Source organism: Sporothrix brasiliensis, assembly GCF_000820605.1.
Source record: "Sporothrix brasiliensis 5110 chromosome Unknown Cont22, whole genome shotgun sequence".
Classification (NCBI taxonomy): Eukaryota; Fungi; Ascomycota; class Sordariomycetes; order Ophiostomatales; family Ophiostomataceae; genus Sporothrix; species Sporothrix brasiliensis.
This window is the reverse complement of record NW_024467141.1, coordinates 1173386-1198144: the sequence shown is the minus strand read 5'-3', so window position 1 is coordinate 1198144 and position 24759 is coordinate 1173386. Positions and strand designations below refer to the sequence as shown.

The 24759-nt window shown below is 53.7% G+C and overlaps 7 protein-coding genes across 7 annotated transcripts; 3 read left to right on the top strand and 4 right to left on the bottom strand.

Annotated features, from left to right (window-relative positions):
• Window positions 1–1738: 1738 nt before the first annotated feature.
• On the top strand, window positions 1739–3337 carry SPBR_08389 (uncharacterized protein; the record flags this gene model as incomplete). Its single annotated transcript, XM_040766627.1, has 1 exon — window positions 1739–3337. One exon carries the CDS (start codon window positions 1739–1741, stop codon window positions 3335–3337), a length of 1599 nt encoding a protein of 532 aa, XP_040614625.1.
• A 1981-nt stretch (window positions 3338–5318) lies between these two features.
• SPBR_08369 (cytochrome P450, family 51 (sterol 14-demethylase)) lies at window positions 5319–6976 on the top strand (the record flags this gene model as incomplete). Its single annotated transcript, XM_040766607.1, has 2 exons — window positions 5319–5762; window positions 5840–6976. The coding sequence occupies 2 exons, from the start codon at window positions 5319–5321 to the stop codon at window positions 6974–6976; spliced, it is 1581 nt and encodes a 526-aa protein (XP_040614624.1).
• A 1293-nt stretch (window positions 6977–8269) lies between these two features.
• SPBR_08453 (uncharacterized protein) lies at window positions 8270–9661 on the top strand (the record flags this gene model as incomplete). The annotated part of the gene is made up of 1 exon (XM_040766691.1): window positions 8270–9661. One exon carries the CDS (start codon window positions 8270–8272, stop codon window positions 9659–9661), a length of 1392 nt encoding a protein of 463 aa, XP_040614623.1.
• A 605-nt stretch (window positions 9662–10266) lies between these two features.
• On the bottom strand, window positions 10267–12389 carry SPBR_08238 (succinate dehydrogenase (ubiquinone) flavoprotein subunit; the record flags this gene model as incomplete). The annotated part of the gene is made up of 4 exons (XM_040766476.1): window positions 10267–10486; window positions 10572–11795; window positions 11858–12186; window positions 12300–12389. 4 exons carry the CDS (start codon window positions 12387–12389, stop codon window positions 10267–10269), a joined length of 1863 nt encoding a protein of 620 aa, XP_040614622.1.
• A 1652-nt stretch (window positions 12390–14041) lies between these two features.
• Window positions 14042–17329, bottom strand: SPBR_08111 (uncharacterized protein; the record flags this gene model as incomplete). The annotated part of the gene is made up of 7 exons (XM_040766349.1): window positions 14042–15551; window positions 15620–15798; window positions 15940–15971; window positions 16101–16392; window positions 16451–16759; window positions 16832–17061; window positions 17149–17329. 7 exons carry the CDS (start codon window positions 17327–17329, stop codon window positions 14042–14044), a joined length of 2733 nt encoding a protein of 910 aa, XP_040614621.1.
• A 2398-nt stretch (window positions 17330–19727) lies between these two features.
• SPBR_08292 (uncharacterized protein) lies at window positions 19728–21629 on the bottom strand (the record flags this gene model as incomplete). The annotated part of the gene is made up of 1 exon (XM_040766530.1): window positions 19728–21629. The coding sequence occupies one exon, from the start codon at window positions 21627–21629 to the stop codon at window positions 19728–19730; it is 1902 nt and encodes a 633-aa protein (XP_040614620.1).
• A 1841-nt stretch (window positions 21630–23470) lies between these two features.
• SPBR_08746 (rRNA-processing protein CGR1) lies at window positions 23471–23901 on the bottom strand (the record flags this gene model as incomplete). Its single annotated transcript, XM_040766984.1, has 2 exons — window positions 23471–23763; window positions 23814–23901. 2 exons carry the CDS (start codon window positions 23899–23901, stop codon window positions 23471–23473), a joined length of 381 nt encoding a protein of 126 aa, XP_040614619.1.
• Between the last annotated feature and the right edge of the window lie 858 nt (window positions 23902–24759).

Below are 24759 nucleotides of genomic sequence, written 5' to 3'. Positions count from 1 at the left end.
TAGACTTTCAGTATTACGGCCTTTTCGGTACCATCGTGGGGTTAGGTTGTGGCATCGAACCGCTATGCGTCAACCTTTTCCCTTGCTTCTTGAACCTACTCCGTACTCTTTGTGTCGAATCGGGAACGGAGCTTTCCTGAGGCTAAAGAGACAGGTCTCGCTTCCCAAAACAAAAGAAGACAAGCGCACAAGACCCAGCTTTGATAATCCTCCTTGCTTTCATTTTCTTATATTCACCGGTTTTCTGACACTTTCGTGCTCTCACTCGTCGACCGAGTGGCCGTGTCTCGCCTTTTTCCCATATTTTATTATCTCTCGCCACTTACCGTTGGCTTTTCTTTTTTCAATCTTATTTTTCTTCTCAGACCGTATTACCCTCACTTTCTCACACTTTCCCTCCGCCGCAGGACCGGCGCACACGACAGCTGTCAAAGGGTAGGCAGCACAGCATCAAGGGAATTCCTTCTGGGTCAGCACCCTTTGAACCTTTTGCACTTCACTTTCCTGTTTGTCTCGCCTCGCGTGGAGCATGTGACGTTGTTCTCCGTTCCAGCGGGCCGCCAATCTTGACGCTTAACCAGGGTTGGGACGAGGATCTGCGAATATCCTTCCCTCTCCCTCTCTCTCTCTCTCTCTCCTACCTTCTTTGCCTTCTGGCAGACGCCCCTCAATTTTCTTTGGCATCGTGCCTCCCTTTTCCGGTCGTCCTTTTCTCTTCCCCGAAGATCGTATACTCGTCCAACCTGTCAGATTGTGATGAGCGGGGAGACCATCCCGCTGTCACCAACCGTTTGCTACCCGCCTAGCATTCCCGCCTTCTCTTGTCAACTGCAGACTACGGAACCGTGCTCTGAACACCAAATAACCCTCTTTGCTTTTTCACTTTGACTTTTGGACTCGTTCTTTTCCTTCCTCTTCTCCTACAATTTCCTTGTACATGTACTCGATATCATTCTTAAGCCACCATCAGCCCTCTTTCTCTTGGCTCAAGCTTAGTCTCGAAGCCGTTTGTTTGCTATTCTTCATCGATACCCTTCTACGTTGCTAGCCTTGATTCTTTTCCATTGCTCCTTCAACTACGACATGCTGACTATTAATGCTTTCTTTGGCTTCAACTCTCTTGAATCGCTATCATACGCTTCGAGTTCATACTTTCCAGAGACAGCCGTCTCTTTTATCTCGCTGTCCCGAGGCAGGCTGGTCCAACTTCAACATTCGGCGTCAATATTTCTTTCATATTCCTAATATCCTCTCATTTTTTATGGCTTCTTCACTGCACACTCTATAATTTCATACTCGTCACACCTCCAGCACTCTCATGGAAGCAAACCTCAGAACTTTTGCTATGCCGCCAACCCTTGACCTATCTCACACATCCCACAAGATGATTGTGGCACCACCGCGCATCAACCTGAGGCGTGCCGCTTCATATACACATGAAAAGGGACCGCTGTCGTCAACATCCTCGCGCTTCGGTTTCGACCATCTTGTCTTCGCCTCACCACCGCCATCCCCCGGTCTGCCCCAATTAATACCACCGAAACGGAGGTCATCCAGCACACCTCGGCCAAGCCGTGTGCTTCGAGCTGTCATTTACTTTGCTGGACTGGTATCCGTCTTCTATCTTCTCTTTATCGCATTATGGGGCAGCTCAAGGACATCCCGGTCCGTAAGAGACGGCCTCTACTTCTGGCCGAACGATCCGGATCCCAACGACCCGACGAAAAATACATACGAGATGGTGGCGAAGAGCAGCCTACCCACCCACTCGACGCCCGTTATTGTCAGCGACAAGCACGGCAACCCGAAATGGACCGTATCCATCCCACCCAACTCGAACTTTCCCCTCACGGTGAACGAATACTCGAGTATTTGCGCAAAGTGTGTCGAGGTGGCGAACCAGGTCGACGCTCTGCGTGGCAGCAGTGTCGGTCTCGGCAACATCATCGGTCTCGGCAGCCTGGGCGGCATCAACAAGCGAAAACGGAAGACTAGCGCCGAGCGCCTGCGCTCGTTTGACAGCAACTTTGTTGACGTCCATGAGGCCGAGGTCGCGGGCTATCTCACAGGCAGCGTGTCCATCGGGACCCTTTTTAACCAACAAGCCAACGCCGACGACGGCGATATTGTCGGCGAGTCGAGCAACACGTTCGCAGGCAAACCCGTGTGCGGCCGCAGTTTAACGTTCGTGTTGGCTTCGTCCGAGGCAGGTCTCGGCCGCACCATGATGCTGTTGTGGATGGCTTATGCCCAGGCGCAGAGCGAGGGTCGTGGATTCTTCATCGACGACACCCACTGGGCCTATGGCCGCTACGCGCATATCTTTGCGCCCCCACCATCGCCGGCCTGCCGCCCGCCGCTGCGCCACGAGATGCTGCCGTGCCCACGCCAAGCCCGCCACCTGATCATGACGGCCGACACCGCCGACCAGTTCTTCTTTGCCGACAAGAGCGACGCGGCAGCCGGTATTGCCCCGGACCGCACCAAACACTTGTTTGACCTCGCCCGCAAGGGCTACGAGGCTCTCTTTCGCCTCAACAAGGACGATGCTAATCATGTCACCCAGCGCGTGGAGAAGCTCAAGGCCCTAACGGCCCTGGAAAAGCGCGGTGACGGCAACGGTGACGATTCTGCCGGGAGTAGCAGTGGTCATAACGGCAAGAACGAGCATGGCACAATTGTGGGCCTGCACGTCCGCCGCGGCGACCTCCGGCCGGTTGAGTTCCAGTATCGAGACTCGTACGTGCCCCTCAATCTATACGCGGATCGTGCGATGAATGTTATTGCCGACGCCAGCAAACAAAACAAGAAGAGCCATAAAAGCCCAGCGACTATTGGTGCCGGCGGTAGCATCGGCCCCTCGTCGCTCATGGTGCTGGCGTCTGACGACCCCCTGGTCTATGACTCGGACGAGTTTGCGGGTGCTGCACGTGCCCAGGATCGTATTCGCCTCGCCAGAAAGCCCGCCGCGGCGCCCCAAGACCCGCAGCCCGGTGCCTTCCGCAAGTTTGTTGACGAGACGTTTGGCTGGGAGGGCGGCTTCTTTGCTGCCATGTTCTGGAACCTGGGCGGCGCCGGTGTGTCATCGGCCCCGCCCTCTGCCTCGTCCGCTTGGACGGCGGCGCCTGCCGAGACGCTGCGCATCCGTAGTCTGGTCGGCCGTGCCTATATGATGGACTTGGCCGTGCTGGCCGAGGCGAGCGACTCCATCGTTTGTGCTGTCAGCGCGACGGGATGCCGCCTCTTGGCGGTGATGATGGGCTGGGAGACCGCTGTGGACAAGGGACGCTGGATCAACATTGACGGCGAATACGGCTGGTGGGCTGTCGACGTTTGATATTGATGGCATATGGTTGCACCGCGCTACGTCTCCTCTATAGTTCCTCCTTTTTCTCAATCTCACTCACTCACTACTATGTTACCCCTTTTCAGCCCCTACATTCGCTTTTCTTATGTCACGTTCTTATACCTTCACTAGCATTGCATATCCGGTCATGGCTTCTTTTCATATCTTTCTTTGGGTCGACATTGCGCATTTCATCAGTTGTACATTCTGGAGCAACGATGTACCCAGGCAGTTGGGGACTTTTCAAATGCCTAGTTCCTTGAAATAATATCTTATACCTTCTTTACATGCAACCTACGTCTCAAAGTCCTGAGAAATTGTTGTCACGACGGGTCCTTATTCACGCAGTAGTGACATTGTTTCATGTCGGCAGCGTGCGTAGGTAGGAGGCCACGGGGGAACAAATTTGGTCTGTCAAGTTGGGCTCAACATTTCTCTTATTCGTTTAACTTGTGGCATTTCTTGCCATCAACCAACAGCAGCTCTCTTATTCGTCTAGCTTTACCGTGATCAACAGTTATTTTCAGCACGTGAAACGGCACAAGAATACGAACAAGAGACCGAAGGATGGTGGTAGGATAGGCAGCTCGGGACCTTCAACGTTCAAGTTGTGGCAGAACAGAACAATGCTGTTGAGATCACGTGCTGTAGAAATTGCGCGGTTTGGCAGCGAATGCGATGCTGGGGGTCGTTGACATACAGCGTGTCGCGTGTAAGCAGACCAAGAAGTTACTCGTTTTGGCAAGTATTGGAGTAACGTAAGAACTCTTGGCTGACGAAAGCGAGGGAAGGGGCGAGCCGCGCCGGGCAGCATCACCCACCAGCCTCTCTGCCAGCTCCCTACGAATTAGACGTTTTACTGATGAGATCGACTACTAACCGTTCGGGTGTGTGTATTTCTTTCCTACGTGGCCACGCCCGGGAAACGACAATCGGACAATGGCCAGCTTGAACTCATCTGATTTTGGCTGGTATGAGAATCTCCTTTGAGAGCTCAGAGGCAAAACAAATTGACGAATGGCAAGGCCAGCACGATCTTCCGGGGCTGCTCTTCCTTCTGTATTTTCTTTGTCTAGCATAGAATGAGTTGATTGCAAGTTTTTTGCATTCATTGTTGCTCTCGCTGCTGAACGGCGGTTGGCCCAATAGACTCGTTTATTTATTGCTGGTGGGTAATGTGTCGAAGACGGCGGGTGCCATGCCAGGAAAATAGGGGGAAATGGACCAGTCGTGAAAGCCTCCTCGTCACAAGGAAGCGGAGCGAAAAAAAAAAACAAAAAAAAACATCTGATTTCACAGCGAGACTGCGGGCCAGGCCTACAGTGTCGTGGAACCGTTGTTATGGCACCATATTCAGGGCTGCCCGCTTTAACTATTAAAAAAAAGGGAGAAAAAAAGAGGCGCCGCCACGGCGCGAAATTGGAAACGGAGAGGTTGTACCTTTTGCGTGCGTTCGGCGCAGAGTGGTACCTGGATAGGTTGCGGATACGAATACGATACACGCCTCTGATTGGCTGGACTATGGTCAATTCAACATTTCGCTGGAAGGAGCGTGGATGGTTTGCCTGGCGTGCCCATACGCGCATTACGAGTACGACTCGAGAAGGAATGATTTATTTTAATTCATTTTTTTTTTTCAACGGATTTTTTTATTAGACCGCCTTTCGCTGCAAGGACGCTTGGCACGATATTGTGACAATCGAACGGCATATTAGAAACGCGATCCAGCCGCACTTATTTTCTCTCCTCACCCTCGCTCCCCCTTTCGAATTCGACCAATTCGCATCATCCAATTCTCAACGGGTCGCGAACACCCACGACAAAGTCAGGGCCTCAGCTTCCCTCTTTTTTTGTTCTGTCGCTTCCTCCCTCTTTTCTTCTCCAGCTCGCCGCGTATCTCGCTTCGAGCGGCGCCCCTTTTTTCGACAGTCTTACCTCTCGCCCCCCTTCCTCGCAAACAAAGACATACACAATGGGTGCGATCCAGGAACTGGCTGGTCCTCTGGTCCAGAAGTATGCGCAGCTGGGCACTGGCTCGCAGATTGTTGTTGGCTTTGCTGCCGTGCTCGTCGTGGCCGTCGTCCTCAACGTGCTGAACCAGACGCTCTTCAAGAACGCCAACGAGCCGCCCGTCGTCTTCCACTGGTTTCCTGGCATCGGCAGCACGATCACGTACGGCTTGGACCCGCCGCGCTTCTTCCTGGAGAACCGCAAGAAGTACGGTGACGTTTTCACGTTTGTGCTGCTCGGCCGCAAAACCACCGTCTGTCTGGGCACTGCCGGCAACGACTTTGTGCTGAACGGCAAGATCCGCGATGTCAACGCCGAGGAGATCTACAGTGTCCTGACCACACCCGTCTTCGGCAAGGATGTCGTGTACGACTGCCCCAACTCCAAGCTGATGGAACAAAAGAAGGTATGCATCTGTCACAGCTCAAGACAAGCGCGCTGCCATCACCTCCTCCCTCGCTAACGAATTTTCTTTGCCCACAGTTTATGAAGGTCGCCCTCACCACCGAGGCCTTCCGCCAATACGTCCACATCATCTCCGACGAGGTGACCAGCTACTTCAAGCGCACGGCAGAATTCAAGGGCGATTCCGGCGAGGTGAACATGCCGCCCAAGATGGCCGAGATCACCATTTTCACTGCCTCTCACGCTCTGCAGGGCAAGGCCATCCGTGAGCAGCTTGATGAGTCCCTGGCCGCTCTGTATCACGACCTCGACTTGGGCTTCAACCCCATCAACTTTACCTTCCACTGGGCCCCGCTCCCCTGGAACAACCGTCGCGACCGCGCACAGCGCATCGTTGCCAAGCTCTACATGGACACCATCAAGCGTCGCCGCGCCAACCCCGAGAACGACGCCCAGGACTTGATGTACCACCTGATGAACGCGACCTACAAGAACGGCGTCAAGGTTCCTGACCACGAGATTGCCCACATGATGATCGCTCTCCTCATGGCTGGCCAGCACTCGTCCTCGTCGACCTCCGCCTGGATCATGCTGCTGCTCGCCTCGCGCCCCGACATTATGGAGGACCTGTACCAGGAGCAGATCAACGTTCTCGGCGCCGACCTGCCACCCCTGCAGTACGAAGATCTTGCCAAGTTGCCGCTGCACGGTGCCGTCGTCAAGGAGACCCTGCGCCTGCATGCCCCCATTCACTCCATCATGCGCAAGGTCAAGCAGCCCTTGCACGTCCCCGGCACCAAGTACGTCGTCCCCACCAGCCACATCCTCATGTCCGCGCCCGGCGTGTCCGCCAGCGATCCCGCCTACTTCCCTAACCCCGACCTGTGGGACCCCCACCGGTGGGACGCCGACTCACCCAACGCCCCGGCCATGTTGCGCGCGGAGGAGGACGAGGAGAAGATCGACTACGGCTACGGCCTCGTCAGCAAGGGCACCGGGTCGCCCTACCTGCCCTTTGGCGCTGGCCGTCACCGGTGCATTGGCGAGCAGTTTGCCAACGTGCAACTGCAGACCATTATCGTCGAGGTTGTGCGCTTGTTCAAGTTCCGCAATGTGGATGGCAGCAACAAGGTCATTGGCACCGACTTCGCCTCGCTGTTTTCGCGGCCCTTGGAGCCTGCCATGATCCACTGGGAGCGCCGCGAGAAGGCATAAGCTATAAGCTGCTGGAAGAGCGGCGTGTCTTGCGCGGTTGTTTGAAGGGGGCAGTGGTTTCCTGTCGAGTGGCTAAAAAAAAAAAGGGAAGGAGCGGTACGGAGGTCGAATGCCTGCTCCTTTGCCTGCCATGTTAATTAAACGACCTCTTTTCGTTTCTATGTTGTGTATCCCCCATAGGCTTACTGAATTTTAATGCAAGATCTTCATGAAAGCCATAGCCAATGCGTAGTGACGGTGGGGATGGGTTGCACTTACGTGAAAGGCTTCTTTGAAGTACGGCATCGTCTTGTTTTCACATACTCTAGTTGCCACGTGGAAAGTGCACAATGAAGCAAATCTAACTAAATCGTTCTTTCCATTTTCCGCATATTGCGAGAAAAAATAAATAAATTAAAAATAAACCGCTTGCAAAAGGAAAGCGCGACGCAAAGGTGGTTTTAGTGATCTTGCAATTCGCCTGCAAACCTCAACCAGATGTGCTAGTCCGCAAAGTAGCTCACAATACTACTAGTGGCATGGAATCAAATAGAGCTCGTGAGCTTCTATTCCGTGCATGAACAAAAAGTGAGATTGGACCCCGGATTGCTATGCGGCTCACTCTCACAGGTTTTCGCCAGATCCGCTCCAAGGCTTGGTCTCCCCAGATGACAGACCACCCGGAAGGGGAAAGCGCAATGGACACGCAGCCCAAGCGGTGATACCCCCGTGTTGAGCCTTCCAAATCTGGTCTGCTGCTCACGTTTCACAGACTTACCTGCCGCTCGTTCTTTCCCTTCACGTTTCTCGTTGTCCCAGCTAATGGGCAACGTGAGTCGGAGAACAACAAACCGTCTCTTTCTTCTCGTTTCTCTTCTGACTCCATTTTCTTCTTTTGTTTCTACCCTCCTGTCTCCTTATTGCATCGGATACTACTTTCAATTCTACCTCTTCCACGGCACATCAATCACACCGCTAGAACGGACAAACAGATATGCGGAGTCAGACGTCGTAAACATTTGATTCCACTCTCAAACGACCCTGGTACCATCGCCCTGTGCTAAACCCGGCCAAAGCAGCACCCCTGTTCTGGCGAGCTTGAAACAAAGGGAGTGCGCGCCCGAAACCATACACACCTACCTTTGCAGCACAGACAGTAGCTGGCTGCCCCAAGAACAGTCAGCTTTTAGCTCCGAGGACTTACATATAGAGCTTGGCATCTTAGGTTCGCAGAACCAAAACATTCTCCAAGCTTTTCTCCGCTCCTCAACTAACAACGACGCAATCTGATACAGCATTGAACGAAAACCAACAATGGTCAGACCACCCAGTGATCCCCCTCTCGGGCCACTTTTGCGCCTCGAGGGAATCGACTTTGATCGTCTGCCCTCCCACGAATGCAGCATAGACACGATCAAGCCGCTCATAACAAACTTACTCAAAGAGTCTCTTGATTTCATTGGCACCGTGGACGTCTACGACCAGCAACGCGACACGAAGCCGAACCCGTCCGGATGGTATCCAAAGGGCAGTGCCAAGTTCAATGGCGCTAAAGTTACTGGTGGCCCCGACACGGTTGCGGTAGAGCTACTCGAACGTGACATACTACAATCCGAGCTGGATGCCGTGGTGAACCAGCCGTACGGAGGTGGCAACGTGTGCCGAAAGTCGACAAAGGCCGTCTCAGAGACCTGGGCCTGCCGCCGCTCATTCCACAACAACCTCACCCAAGACGGTACAGCAGACTGGCTGGAGTTTCTAAAACACATGAAAGACGAGCATGTTAAGACCGAAGACGATATGACCGACACCGTTGTCGGGACAAACACGGCATATATTTGGAACGGCATACATAGGGCCATGTCGATAGACCTGAACGCGTTGGGCATGAGGCCGATCAGAGGCCCATCTGTCTGGACTGACTTCACACTGCAGATTGTCGAGATGAAGCACGACCTGGGTAACAAATTGTTCGACTACCGAGTTTTTCCTGTCTTGCAGATGTCCTGCCTCAGCGCACAGAGTGCGCCCCACGACGAATTTCTCGTAATCAGCGTGCCCATCAACGGCTGGGGTGCCGCCCCTGCTCCCCGTGACGGCCGAAAGCTTGCGAACGGACCTAGGACCACGATTGGCTCGTATGTGAGCGTCGAACGCTTCCGCTTGGGGCCAAAAACGCAACGGGAGGCACCACTCCAGAAAGTGAGCACATTTGGCAAAGTGAAGTCCTCTCTCAGAATCAAGAAGTTGAAGCCCAGGTCCTCGGTCGCTCAGATAGCGGAAGCTGCTCCAGTGCAACAGGCGGAACAAGCTTCCCAGGAAGACGGTTCTGCGGCGGGAGCTTTGCAAGCCGCCGACCAGGCCGGGATTGCCCGAGATGCAGTCAACCCAGAAGACGTGCCTGACAATTATCTTGATAACTTGCAGATCGAATGGGTCATGGCTACTGCATCGCATGCACGTGGCAACCTCCCGCTCTTTATTCAAAAGCCGTTCATTCCCAAGAAGATCGCAATAGATGTGCCTCTTTTCCTGAAGGTTATGGTGAATAAACGGGAACCCCGGTCCCCGCCGACACCGCCGGTCGGTAGCCAAGTCGCCAACGACGAGCAAGCTGCTGGCCAGGAAACGGCCAACCAGGAGGCAGGCAACCAGGCAACGGCCAACCCCGCAGCGGTTATTGAGGCGAGCAGCAATGCTCATTGAAGTAGAGATACTGAGGCCAGCATAGGAAGCGCACTTGCACACTAATACTGACCATATGTAAAGCGAATCGTCGCCTTTGGGGTCTACATGTTTCCAGTTGTTTATTGATATCCGCGGTGGCATGTTCTCTTCTTGATATTCATGTTCATCACTCATTGTCGTCGCAAGTCGTTCTGGCGCCAAACAATCAGTACACCTAAAACCCGCGAATGGCATAGTTTTAATTCTTTTTTTTGTTCTATTGAGTTTAACCCAACCTTTACATAAAGGAATACCCAAGTCTTCTATCTTATGTGTCGACCGACATCCACTTTCCGCATCCACCTCCCATCGATTTGTCCGTATATATGTCGAGCATAGTATGCATTTAAGTGTGCATAATACCCGCCTGTGTAAACTGTGGTTTGAACGAGGTAGGGTGAAAATATGAAACAAGAAAGCCGGGGGAACACCGACTGTGGAAACTCGACCGTGTAAAAAAGTACATGCAATTTTGTGTTACAACGAACGGGTCTCGGCCAAAAACAGAAAGAAAAAAGTTCAGACAAGATGCAAAAAGGAACACAAGACCACCTCACATCGTCACACTCGTACCACAACTTCGCTTAATACACACGCTTGAACGGCGGCACGGGCTTGCACTCGTTCTCATCCAGGGTGGTGCTGATGACCTTGCGGTACTTGAGGTCGACGGGGCCGTGGGGCTCGCGCTGGAAGGTCAGGGTGTGCTTCATCCAGTTGGCATCATCGCGTTCGGGATAGTCCTCGCGGGCGTGGGCACCACGCGACTCCTTGCGGTTGGCGGCAGCGGTGGCGGTTTGGGTGCTGGAGCAGACAATACGTTAGTCATAATCAAAAGCCAGTAAAATAGTATGGTGGGAGGGGGGGGCGGTGTGAATGCGGGACATACGCGCAAGTGAGCAGATTCCGGAGCTCAAGGGTCTCGACCAGGTCCGAGTTCCAGATCATGCTGCGGTCCTTGATGCCGACCTCGCTGAAGGTGTTGTCGACCTTGTTGATGTTGCGGACACCTTCATCCAGGGACTCCTGGGTACGGAACACGCTGACATCCGTCTGCATGGTCTTCTGCATTGCCAGGCGAATCTCGGCCGTCGTGCGCGGGCCGTCCGCGTTACGGATCTTGTCGAGGTACTCGATGGAGTCGGCGGCGGCATCGGCGCGCAGGGGCTTGAGCTTGGCACCGGGGCTCGACGTGTCGCGGATCTGGTGGGAGACGGCACGGCCGAAGACGACGAGATCCAGCAGGGAGTTGGCACCCAGACGGTTGGCACCGTGGACAGACACGCAAGCGGCCTCACCGCAGGCGTACAGGCCGGGCACAACCTTGTCGTTGCCGTTGTTGTCGACGGTCAAGACCTCACCAGTGTACTTGGTGGGGATACCACCCATGTTGTAGTGGACGGTGGGCAGGACAGGGATGGGCTGCTTGCGGACGTCCACACCTGAGAAAATGCTCGCCGTCTCCGAGATACCAGGCAGACGCTCGGCAAGGACCTCGGCGGGCAGATGGCTCAGCTGCAGGTAGATGTGGTCCTTGTCAGGGCCAACACCACGGCCCTCGCGGATCTCGAGGGTCATGGAACGGGAGACGACGTCGCGCGAGGCCAGATCCTTGGCAGTGGGAGCATAACGCTCCATAAAGCGCTCGCCCTCGCTGTTCAGCAGGTAACCACCCTCACCACGAGCACCCTCGGTGATCAGGCAGCCAGCACCGTAGATACCGGTGGGGTGGAACTGGACGAATTCGAGATCCTGGTTGGGCAGGCCGGCACGGGCCACCATGGCCATGCCGTCACCCGTGCAGGTGTGGGCAGACGTGCATGAGAAGTAGGCGCGACCGTAACCACCAGTGGCGAGGACGGTGTGGTTGGCAAGGAAGCGGTGCAGGGTGCCGTCCTCCTGGTTGTAGGCGAGGACACCGCGGCACTCACCGTCCTCCATGATCAGGTCGATGACGAAGTACTCGATGAAGTAGTTGGTGTTGTGGCGCAGAGACTGGCCGTACAGAGTGTGCAGCAGGGCATGGCCGGTACGATCGGCAGCGGCGCAGCAACGGTAGGCCTGGCCACCCTTGCCGTACTCGCGGGACTGGCCACCGAAAGCACGCTGGTAGCTGTGGAATTGTTAGCTATACTTGCTCCCTGTCTCGCGGACTCTTCGCCTAAAAGTACTTACATCTTGCCCTCGTCGGTACGCGAGAAGGGGCAGCCGTAGTTCTCAAGCTCGATAATGGAAGCCGGGGCCTCGCGCGTCATGTAGTGGATAGCGTCCTGGTCACCGAGCCAGTCGGAGCCCTTGACGGTGTCGTACATGTGCCAGCGCCAGTCGTCCTTGTGCATGTTGCCGAGCGCGGCGTTGATGCCACCCTGAGCGGCAACAGTGTGGGAGCGCGTGGGAAACAGCTTCGATATGCAGGCAGTGTTGAAGCCCGCCTCGGCCAGACCGAAAGCGGCACGCAGACCGGAGCCACCGGCACCGACAACAAGGGCATCGTACTCGTGGTCCTAATGCAGAAGACGGCGTATTAGCAAGATGCCGGAAGGCAAAAGCCGCGAGGCTGACAATACACGAGACAGGGCGAGCAATTGAATGGATACAAGAAAGCAGGGAGACGTACAATGACTGGGTACTTGCTGCTCACGAACGAGGAAGCCTCCTTGGCGCGAAGCGGGCCGTTTGCGAAGACGCGAGCTATAGAGAAGGGCATGCGTTAGCTTGTGCGCCTCGTTACCGCCGTCGTCGGCGTTGTGTATCGTGATGCCCCGGGCTTAGAGGATTCTAGAGGGAGCAACTTACCGGCACGCGGCGTAGAAGAGAAGGTTCTTGTAGACTGGAACTGTTTGCAGAAAATAAAAACGTTAGTAATCTGCGGACTCTATCGCTCGAGACGCTTCCTGTCGCTGTGCTCCGGCCTCGTCGATTCGGGACCTCGGCGATTCGATTTGTCGCAAGCACAGCGCATCTTTGGAAGAGAGGAGTGGAGGGGTGAATACGCACAGCTGGCCGGGCAATTGTTGCCAGCCGCTTCCAAGCCCCTGTGGACGCCATATCGTCTGTGTGTCGCGCTCAATGATGTGGATTGTATGTCGCGTATTGCGAACTTGTCGTCGGCGAGAACGAGGGTTCCCTTGTCGTCGAAAAACAACAGCCGAGCTTCGTCTCGTGAGAGTAAACGAGGTTCGGATTGTGGCTGTCTTGGTGTTACCCAAAACGTCGAATGACAACAGAAGAAAGAGAAAAAAAGACAAACAAAATCCTACGAGAGGCCGACCTTTGGACGAAAGAGGGGAGATTCGACGTGGTATCGGAGGTGAAGCTGGTTTAGAAATCGGGTAGGGGAAAATAGAGACGTGCCAATTGAGGTTCAAGGACATGCCCCGGAAAGTCGCCCATGACGAAAAATGGCAACCGCACAATTCCGAAGCGGCCTTGGGGTTTGGGGTTCTGGTGCGGCCAGCACTCTTTCCCCCCCAAGTGAGGCGCTACTCCCGTGTCTCCCTACTCAGTCCAGCACCTGCCCTTCAGCGTGCTTTGTGCCAACCCACCCCAGTGAGTGGCCCCTTCCTTCCCCGCGCTGGCCAATCTCATGGCTGGCATTTCTCATTACTCCACCCAACTCCAAGTGCTTTGTCGTTCAAATGGGCTCGTCCAGTCGACCCTTCCACCAAATTCGCATAACCCCACAGTCCCGCTCTCTGTCCGACAACCTCGCTACCTTTTTTTGCCCATTCTTTCCCAAGCAGAGCATGTCCTTAGCCGAGCACCTGCCGAGAGCATGGTCCGTGCGTCAGCACCATGTGCTCGCCCAAGACGTTTCCTTCCATCTGAAGTTCTGATGGCTTGTGTATAGTAAGATACATCGTGCGTCGTTCGTCCCTTCCTCTTGTAGAACGTGAATCTATTTAATTGGAGGCAATTGGTGCAACCTGTGAGTTTTCCAAGCGCGCCTTCTGTCTCGCATGCCCTCCTGCCGATATGGGCGACTTCACAACAGCTAGGTCGTGGAAGAGGTACCTTGGCGCAAAAGCTGTGATCCTCGACAAAAAGCATGTGACAGGCGATACAGGCAACGACATCTGCCGTCCAACATTCGCGCCGAGCGTTGGACAACAGCAGCTGACAGGAACTGGAATCGCTAGTAGCCCAATTCGACTGTTTGGCAGAAAGCGAATACGATTTAAGAATTGAACCATTTATCTACAACATGCGGGTGTCTTAAAATGTCAAGAAAAATATCCCAACAATTGCTGTTCCAAACGCCAACCATGAGATATACCCATCACTAACAATGCACCAGAGTATTGTAATGCAAAGATATCCATACCACAACAAAAGTATCCTCCTCGGTTCCGCCTCCGTCTACTCTGCCAACACATTGCGAAGCATGGCCAAAAAGTTATCGTTGAGCTTGTAGATCTCACTCACGACCGGCTTCGTCGGTTCGCCCGCGCTCCGCCGGAGGCGGTCTTGCCGTTTCGTTCTGCGGCGCCGTTCGGCCTCAATCGGATCGAGGTCGTCCTCATCTTCTAGCGCCGCCTCGTCCTCGGAATCATCAAACTCGTCGTAGGACATCTCCTGGAGGTCGGCCGCGTTCAGACCAAAGTCGCCGGCGCTGAAACTGACGGGACCAGACAGGCCATCCTCGCCCAGACCGTCGCTGCCGCCGCCCTCGGCGGCCATTTTCTGCCGCGTCTTGTCCTGATGCCACTTCTTACGCGCTTCCTGCCACGCAATGAGACTGTTTACCTCCGCAATGGCCTTGTCTTTGTCAATTTGCCCCATGCTGACAGAGCCTTCAAAGAGCGCGTTGACGTCCAGGGTGCCGTTCTTGGGGCCCTTGCGCAAGAACTCCAGGATGCCCTCGATCCAGCCCATCAGCTGCGTAAACAGGCCGTTGTCGTGTGTGTGCACCTCGTGAACAAACTTGTAAAAGTTGTGTTCGTGCCGCTGGCACAGGTCGATAAACGCCTGCACAGTCTGGTTAGGATCGGCAGAGGCATCCTGCTCCCTGCACTTCTCAACAACCTGCATCATATCGTCCATGAAGACGGAAAAATCGGTGACACTGCTGTATACATTGGCCGACTTGTAGACGCGAACAAGGGGTTCGTAAAAGATGGTGAACAGGTCGCGGAACAGCGAGAGGGTGACGGGCTCTTCAATGAGATTCAACATCATTGCCTTGTCACGCTGGCGCGTGTAGAGCTTCATGAGCTGCTTGAGGTAGGAGAAGAGCTCGGCACCTTGCTTCAGTTCCTCGTCAACATTCTCGACAGCCGAATTGAACGCCACGTACGCGTTGTAGAGGCGTCCAATTTGCTCGGGCATGAGTGGTGGTTCGATCAGCTCGGAGCGCAGAATACCGACCAAAATATCGACGTCGTCGTTGGTCGCTTCGTCCCGGATGATATCCTTGATTGCCTGGTCGGCATCCGAGTAGGCCTTAAGCTTGCTGACAAACACCGGGTCATCGATCTTGACAGCCAAAGAGTCGATAGATTTTTGGAAGTTGCGGATGCCATCGTTCAATGTCAGGGAGAAGATGCGTTGCATAAGAGACCGCGTGCCGAAGGGCTGTGCCAGAAAGATGTCGAGGACACCAGACATGACAGCAGCAGGATTCGCTACCCGGATGACGTTCTTGATAATTGTGTACGGAATCAGAGAATGGATGCGTTTCGCTTGAGAAAAGAGCTCGGGTGAGTTATCTTCGGCGAGAAAAAGATGGTAAATCGTAGCGGCAACTTCGATCCGGAGCCACTCGGCAAACTTTTGGTACTGGATGCTCAGGTCTCCGATGGTCTTCTTCTCCTTGATCTCTTTGAACAGCATAGTCAAGCCATTGCGCTCAACGATGTCTTGACGGAACCTGCAAAACGAGTTATTAGCACGGGAACATCACATGGGCGACCAAAAGTCAGGAGTGCATTTGCATACTGTTCCATGTACACGTCGAGATCAGCAGCTCGCTTGCGAGCAATCTCGTAGAATTTTTTCTGCTCCTCCACGCGCTTCTTGTCGACCTCGACTCTGCGCACAATGTCGTCGACGTCTTCGTCTCGTGGGGTGATCGGATCCCGGGTCAGGAAATCCTGAATGGCCTTTGTCCGGGCAATCTGAGGGTTATGAAGCAGTGTACGAAGGAAAGCACGCAGCGAGATGCGCTGGTTCTCCCGCCATAAAACCACGCTCTGTAATATCGTATTAGTTATAAATGTTTGAGAACCGTTGGCACTATCAGGGCGAAATGAACTTACCTCTGGTGCCTTCGATTCCTGGCCAGCAGCAACTGTAGGGCTAGGAGGTGTAGTGTTGTCGAGAGACTGGCGTGGCGATACTCTCCCAGATCCATTTCTACGGTGCTCTATAAGTTGGTTAGCACCGAACCCTTGGAGACGACCGAGGAAGTGCAACATACCTCGAACTGTGAGATTTTTTAGTGACTCTCCAACACCGCCAGGGCCGAGCCCTGTTGGGCTGGTCATTGTCGAGGCCGAGGAGATGGAGTCAACATCCGAGTCATTGGAGCCTCTGAGACCGCCAATAATGTTAGAAGCTGTTGAGCTTGTCTTGTTCTTCCGCGGAAGGGGCGGCAGGACCCGCCCCGGCAGTTCTGCACGGAGAGCCTTGTAAAGGCGTCCAAAATCGCCATAGCGACGGCCAACAAAGTGCTCAAGCTCGCCCTTTCTTTGGACCCGAAGGATGAATTCCTGTAGCGCTGTCAGCATCAAAGGTTAGGAATAGCCGTAGGGCGAGCCAGGAACATACGGCATGCTTGTGATAGCGAATGTTGCGCTTGACCGATATTACGCGAACACCTGCCACGTTGACATCCCAGCCGTTGACAAAGTTGCCCTGGGGAATGGATCCCAAGACACCAGTATCGATCGCATCACGGTCCACAATTTCGAGTTCGGAGAATCGAATCCGCTCTTCAAAGCCAGACGAGGTGCGAACGCCGGAGACCATCATGAGCTCCACAAGCTTCTGTGCCTTCGTAGCTAGCTTTCGGCGCTTGGTTTCTTCGAGGCGGTCTTCGGACGAGGAGATGTTTTTCGTAGCAAAAGACTCGAGGAACTTGAAGTCTCATTGTTAGTACAAAGTCACCTTGGAGCGATATCAGCTACGTCTGGTTATTGCTGTACACACCACTTGCAGCTTGTCCTGCCAGAATTCCTTCTCCTTCGCCTTGTCGAGGAATGGGAACTCGCGGACATGGTGAACGAAGATGTAGCGAAGGATGGGGAGGCTAGAGTCGAGCGGGGAGACCTCGCCCACGTCGGACCGGAAGGGGGCGCCGAATCGTCGGAGAGCAGTCGGCGAGTTGAGTTCGAAGATTTCCCATTTTGCCTGTTCGCCCAGGAGCTCTCGTTTCAAGTCTGACCGAGTTAGCTTGCTGCGCCAAATGAACAAAAGAAGGAGTAAATACACGCAAAGTGCCCAGGACAAAAAGGGTCAATACGGACAGTGTTCCTGCTTTCCCGTCAGAGTCTGTCCTGGTGGTGGCAGCGAAGTCATGGAGGAAGCGGAAGTTGAAGCAGCCCCAACGCCAGAAGATTTGGTGACGTCGACGGCGCTTTGGGCGGAGGCGGGGGCTACTGCAACGCCGCCACCAGCGCCGCTGACGGCGGTTGGTCTGTTGGCCATGATGCTTCTTTTTTTTGGCGTGTATAATTGTTGTCTGAAAATTTTCCGCGTCTGCAACCTTCAATCGGTCGAAGAGAAAGGATCGGTCTGTCGCGGAAGGCTCGGGAGAGGTGAGCAGCAAGAAGACTGAGGGGTTGGGATGAAGAGCTGCTGTAATCCCGTAGCTGTTCAAATTACTCCGCTGCGCCCCTGTACACGGTGCCTTTTCGAAATAGGAAGCGAAAGAACCGCAGTTGGGTAAAGTGCGCAAAAATCGTGTGTGGGTGGATGCCGAGTGTCCAACCAGCAGTCGACCAGAGGAAACGCAGACAGAGAATGTGGTTCAGGAGAGAGAGAAGAAGAAAAAAGAAAAACGATCACAGATACCACAATGGTCTGAGAGAAGAGTGCCGGAAGGTTGATGCTTGGCTGGACCAGCCAAGGTCGACGTGGGCGCTAATTTGAGTGGACAGCGGTTGGCAAGGGCCTGGTGGTTGGAGAGAGATCGTTTTGCCGAGAAGGAAGATGGATGAAGTGAAAAGGTAAAGCCCAAAAACAAAAAGAAAAGAAATTCCAAGATAATAAACCAAAAGATTTTTCCTATCTGCTCAACAAGGGAAAGAACAAAGCGCAGCAACGATTAGAAACACGCTTCAGGTAGGAGCGGTCGACCGGAGGTGTTGTGGGCGGCAAGCACGATGGCGAAGAAGCGATGACGCTCATGCCGTGCCGGGATGCAGCTTAGTCTATTTTCTTTTGTTAAAGAAGGAAACAGCGCTAAAAATACAAAAATGCGACTGCCTGATTTAGGCGCTCTGCTGGTGTCTAAAAGCAATTGCGTTGTCGTAGATCTTGGCGTTTGCTTAGTATGGGTCGCAACTGCTATTTTCAATGGGTTCAGGCGGACTTCGGAATATGCCTCTTTCTACGCGTCTTACGTGGGATTTCTATCGGTGAAAGCTGTTTCTAACTCTTAGCTACCATGTTCATCGAACATCCCAATCTCCTGCCACCCTGTGTACCATGTTTTCTGGCCATTCGACTGGCACACAAGTCCCGATCAGACATCGCCGGAGTTAGCAGGGATCAGTGACGCAGATGATCCAGCGGCATAAACTGATCGAAAGGTTCAGAAGAGGATCACTGCCAACGGCGCAAGTGACGCGGAGAAACCAAAAAGTCATACGGCGAATAAATGTAAGAAAAGAATAACAAGCAGTATAAAAATATAGCAAAAATAACAAGAGATTGTAGATTTGGAGGGAGCTACCAAGCAAAAAGTACGGAGTCAGTGCCTGGGTGACGCGGTGATGTGGTTGCGCATATTATCACTTTCCAGGGCAGGACCTGAAAATTGTGGGGCATGACGTTTGTTCCCTTTTTTTGCCTCTCGCCCGGCACGGAGTACTATGCCACAACATCCACCCCAGACCAGCCTCGTTTGACGCCTTCTCCTCTAAGTCGTTACGCTTCTTCGACGTCCATTATCCACTCGTGTGGCGTTTGCGGGATGCCCATTTCGGGCAGCAGGCGAAAACACATAAAAGCGAATCCGACAAAACATAAAGCGTGAGACGATACGGAGGCCTTGCTTACGCTCCTCAAAATGTGCCGCAGATTAAGTGCTAAGTAGAGTGGCTGAGTGGCTCCTTGTGGATGTTTCCTGTGGCTTTGTTTTTGTGGTCTCTCCGGGATGCTTTCCCAACCTCTGCTCGTATTGCCCTTATCCTCGTCTCGTCTTTTTTGTTTGGGCTGGTCTTGTCTGTCGTCTTGGCCGTGGTCCACACCTGCAACCTTCATTACGCGGCCGGCCTTTTTCGTGACTGTATACTTGTGGCTGGGCCTTTTGTCATTCGGCAGCTGTGCAACATCCTCGTATACAAATTGCTATGCGTACGTGGACAAGGTTGTTGAAAAGACAACGCGAGCACAAGGCTTAAGAACGCTTCATGTTGGTACTGTGCCTCAAGCATGTCCGAGTCTATTCCGAGATAGTCCCTGGGCGCTTCTTGAGGGTAATCCACTGTAGAGCTCATCACGATACTGAGCAAGCCAGTGGACAACCATCTCCCACGTCCGCGTACTCCGTACTACACGCTGCCTAAGTTGGACGAGACGCACTGCAATCGGGCGAAAGCATTGTCACCGAAACTCCGGGCTTACCTTGCCTCCCAAACAATGCACTCCGTAGGTATCTGTTCATTCGCGGATTCTATGCGAATATTATATTAGAAAAGTAAGATAGACGTACATGTGTATGTTGGTATATTTCGTAAAAATGAGAAAGGTAAGGCAAGACCGCTATGCTTTGAGACGTGCTAGGATGCAGTAGAATCGACGAGAGGAACACAATGATGAATACATAAGTAGTGCGGCTTGCACAGCCTCTGAAAAGGCAAAGAGAACAACAACAGGAAAGTCATAGCTCGTCAAACAGTCGCTGGAGTGGATCATCATCCGCATCACTGGCGATAGGGCCGTCTCTGTTGCCATTGTTGCGGCCGCCTGTGGTGCCGTTGGGAAACGTCAAGTGAAACGTGCTAGTCGACGCCGTCATGGACGCTAGTTCGGGGAAGCCCGGTGGGAAATTGGGCTTGCCATGGGCATCTGATGCCTCCGATTGAGCCCCCACGTCGACACCCTCCTGGGCCGCTGGCTCTCCGGAATGCCCCAGCATAATCGCCAGCAGCACAACCAACACCAGCATCACGCTCAACACAATCACCCACAGCGCCTTGAGCCGCGTCCGCGTCCGCTCCTGCCACGCTCGGTCCGCTCGCTCCCACCGCTGTACACGATCACGGACCGTCTCCACGCGCTCGGCCAGGTCCTGGATCGCCTGCCGGCCACGGTGCACGCGCTCCGACAACCGCTCGAGCCGGTGCTGCTGGTCGGCCGGCGTCAGCACGGGCGCGCCATCTTTGCCCACGCTGCCTGTTCTGTCGCCCTCGAGCTGCTGCACCTGCTGGTCGATCTCGTGCGTGATGGACTCGGTCTCGGCCGTGAAGCGGTGGTTGGTGGCGCGCGCGGCTGCCGCTAGCGACCGCAGGGCCAGGACCGTGTCCTGCAGCTCACAGAGGCGAGACAGCACGGATCCATAGGCGGCATCGAGGCGTTGACTCGTGGTCGTGGACATACCGTCGAGGTCGGTAACGGCAGAATGCAGCACACGCGCGGCGCTGCGGCTCTGCTCACGCTGCATGCGCTCCAGAGCGGCGGCCGCAGCACGAACGGCCGCCGGGTCGATGGGCAGGCCCGTTGCGGACCGGCTGGCACCCGAAACGGCAGGCCCTTGTTTTTCCTGTTGCAGCAGCATGTCATCTTGAGACCGGTCCGCTGCCTCTGTGTCGGCACCGGGCTGGCCGTGGTTTAATGTGCTAGGCATGCCGGGTGTCTGGGTCGTTGGCGATGCAGCTGCCACGGCCGTGGCTGCAGCAGCAAGCGCCGCGATCGTTGTAGAGTGACTGCTCATGTAGCCAGCGGTGCTGCTAGTGCTGAGGTTGTGGATGTGTCGGTGGTGATGATGCCGCTGGTGACGGGCGCTGTCGTGCACCTCTGCTTGTTGTGGCTGCATGTTGCGGCTCTCGTCGTAGGGATGGTTGTTGTATTGGTCTTTGCCGGTCTGCACACTAGGCCGACGGCTGGAAGTAGGGCTGGCCGTCGTGGACGAGGCACCGGTCCGACTTGACGTATTGGAGCTGGATACGTTGGGGTCGTGCGGTGCCAGAGAGAAGTTTCCCGTCAAAACAGCAGCCGATGCGAGGGTGCTACCAAGGCCGCTTGTTGTGCGTGACTTACTAAGAGGCGCGAGGCGGGGACTGTGGGACGGCGTGGCCGGTGTGTTGTTCGGTGACGGGCTAACGCCGTTCGCCGGAGATCCGGTAGAGGCAACACCCGTCCGTGTAGAAGACGGACCACGACCGTCTTGGTAGGAGTCGTCGTCGCGAACGCCGGTGTTTCGTCGACCCTGCGTTTGACTTGGGATCTGGCCCTGGCTCGAACTCGGGTTATGTCTGGACGGCAGACCGTAGTTCTGGATTTGGCTTTGGCTTTGGTTTTGGCTCTGGATTTGACTCTGGATTTGGCTTTGGCTTTGTCGGCGTAGACGCAAGGGCGACGACAGCTCTGATAATGACCGTGTAAAGTGATGTCGCGGTCGCTGGGGTGAAGGTGTCGCTGTTGCTGGTGTCGTCACTGGTGTTGTTGTTCCCGAAACGTTTGCTCCTTGCGCTGTCAGCTGATCGCCACCGGCTCGGCCTGTATTGTTGCTGCTGATGGTATTGGCAACGGCCGAGGCGCTGCGCACCTGGTTATTCGACATAGTTGCAGGGCCCAAGCAAAGGGGGGTGGATAAAACGGGAAATGGGCAAATGGTGTGTCGCAAAGTACCGTGTAGCGGCTGACCAAAAACCGAAATATGCAGCGGCCCAGACCTTTGCGTGGGCGAGCAAGCTGCAGGCTGTTCCCGGTGCCCAGTTTCGCTACTTTTGCCAGGGAAGATGGTGTGCTGCAACATCAGGCGCTGCATGTGTAGAAAGCAAGTTGGCGCGGTTTCGACGACAGGAGGCTGCGTCACATGGAAATCAAAATGGCTGAGTCATTTATTATGTAATGCGCTTGATTTGACAACCTCAACTATGACCAGATACAAAAGGCTTTTTAATAATTATTGCAGGTGAGGTATCATTTAAGAAACTTCCATTGTTAGTTTATATGCGCTTGTTTGTGTGAGCTGGGATGTAGTGTGCAGCGAAGATAGAAACGCAGTCAGCGGTTTGCAGAGTCCTGAGGATGTGTTGAAGCTGAACTATTTTATTACATTCAAATGAATTGTTTCCTTCCTACAGCAATAAAAAATCAATAAGAAAACACCGAAAAAAAAAGTAGAACCCGAAAACAACTGAGAACTCGAAATAAAATCCAAAATATGATTTTGACGGTGCCCTGAAAATTATGAACCAGAAAACCTTAATGTCTAACCACAGGGCAGCATGATCTTTCTGCCCAAAACCATTCGCCCTTGACCATACGAAGATCGTACAGTAACTCAACGCTTCGGTGAATTGTATCAAACCGTGCAGTTAAAAGGAGTTAAAAAGTATATTTACACGTTCTTTCCCTCGATGTTCGATAGCTTGCCCACGTGTTGAGGTGAGTCTCCGCCGTGCAAGTGCGTTTAAGGATACAGATGAGATGACAGCAAAATGTGAACCCTCGCGCTCTAATTTTGGGGCGACTTTTGAGTTGTCTCGTGAGCTTTTCTCACTCCGGCTGCTATCCGCTGCCTGAAACCTTTAAGGTCGGCAAGGCCAACCGAGGTTGACTATAGAGCGATGATCGGCGTGACGTAGACGATATTGATGGAAATAAAATATGTGCCACAGTCAATGTCGAAGGCGAGAGCTTTAACAAGATGGCGGTGACATGGCCAACACGAAATCTGTCACCTGGGGCTTTCCAATGTCCACGAAGCAGCCAGTCATTCCTTACATATTTGGTCTGGGTCAACACACTATTGAACTGCAACTGGCTAGGCCCCATATTGCTACATATAGTTGAGTATTGAACTTGTATATGCAATAAGAAGCCACATCAAGACATCAATTGTCTATACATGGCTAGCAAAGAGTAAAATATTGGTGTGCTAAATAGAACATCTCGATAGGACGTTTAAAATGGCTGAAGTAGGTAGATATGTGGCCAAGCAGCAACCGCTAGTTTCGAATGCAGGGGGGGTTGTATCTAGTGATTGGCAACAGAGCATCCGATAAGGATTTCCAACGAATCGATCTTCTTGGCTCAAATCCGAGTGACCAGTTGTATCAGCTAGTCGTCCAGCGGCCGTGTTGAGACTACTCCATCGATGCTTGCTCGACACGCCCACCGCCACGGTACCGGACCGATGATATAAAACTTTTCAAGAAACGAAAACGACATGTCGGTGAAAGAATACTTTTGTATATTGCAAGAAAGTGATGTGCCCAAGAAAATATATGCACCCGCCCAAAACGCCCAACGCTTCCTGCAGACCAGAGTGAATCCCGGGAAGAGCAACCAATGAAGGTCTAAGCCTCACGAGAGAGAAAATAAATGCACAAGAATGTTTTAGCCCAAGAAAGAACGAATTATAGCAAACAAACAGACACATGTTGGCCGCCCAGCTCACGTGTGCAACAGCTTGTTCCGCTTTTCCTTGCGCTTTAGCCGCTCGACACGCTTCTTGTGCATCTTCTCGGCCAGCTTCTCGTACCGCTCCTTCTCCTCCTTGGCGGCCTTCTTGTCGCGGATGGCCTTGATGCGTGCCTGGCGGGCAGCCTCCTTCTCGTCCTTGAGCTCCTTCTCCTTGGCCTTCATGGTGGCGCGCGCGATGCGTTCCTTGTTGCGCTTTTCGTAGGAGGTGAGGCCGGAGCCCGGGCGGAACGCCTTTTTGGGCTCATGCCATTGCTTGCCTAGGACTGTTAGAAACGAGCGCTCATACGTGAAGGTTCGGAGGGGAGGGACCTACCATTTTTGCGCATGCCGAGGTGCTTCGTAGGTGCAGTCGCGGCGACCGGTTGGGCAACCGGGGCGGCTGCTGGAGTTCCGCTAGACATGGCTGTGCGCGCGTGTGGTCATGAGTAAGATACTGTATTTGTAGGATGGTGAGCTCGGCAGTATGACGGGTCGTGAGTGTCCGGTCTGGCCGTGGTGTCAGGATGGCCTGGTCGAGTTTCGGTGATTGGTGAATGGTAGTCACTTGTGGTGGAGGTCTGTTTTCTGCAGTTCGACTTTTTTTTGGGCTGTCGCCTTATCGCTTGTCTTCGTCGTATATTGCCCGCTGTTTTTTTAACGAGGGTGGTTTCTGCCAGCACCCACCGCCTTAACGTTTCTTATCGACCTGCCGCCGCTCACCGCCAAAATCACGAAATAGCGCACGTGCGCTATCGTTCCAGCGCCGCGTACAGCCAATTTCAGGGCGATCCAGGCCCCATTCTCGAATGGTGTCCTAAACAGGTGTTGCCTGCTCATATTTGCTGGGGACGGGCATTTAAGCCAGCAAGAGATTAGGCCTAATATCCGGTGCGGGGACAAACCAGGGGATTTAGTGACAGGGGTCACTATGACGCTAGCGGGAAGAAGGGACGAAATGCTCAAAGGGAAGGATCACACTGCTACGCTCCGAGATGACGCCTCAACACAACGACGTAATTTCTCCGTATCAACCTCAACGTCTTTGGACTCTTTTGCGAGTGTGTGAGCAGTGCGTGCACAGGAGGAGCCTTTGCCCATCCATGTCTTGCATTTCCTTGCGACGATCTTGATCGAAAAAGCTCAAGGGAAAACACACACTGACCACATGTAACTCTATCGTTGATTCTATTTCGAGCGCACTCATCCTCGCGGTCGTTTATTTTATTGTCCTTTATTTTATTTATTTTTTAGAAAAAAAAAATCATAAACACGACCTTGTG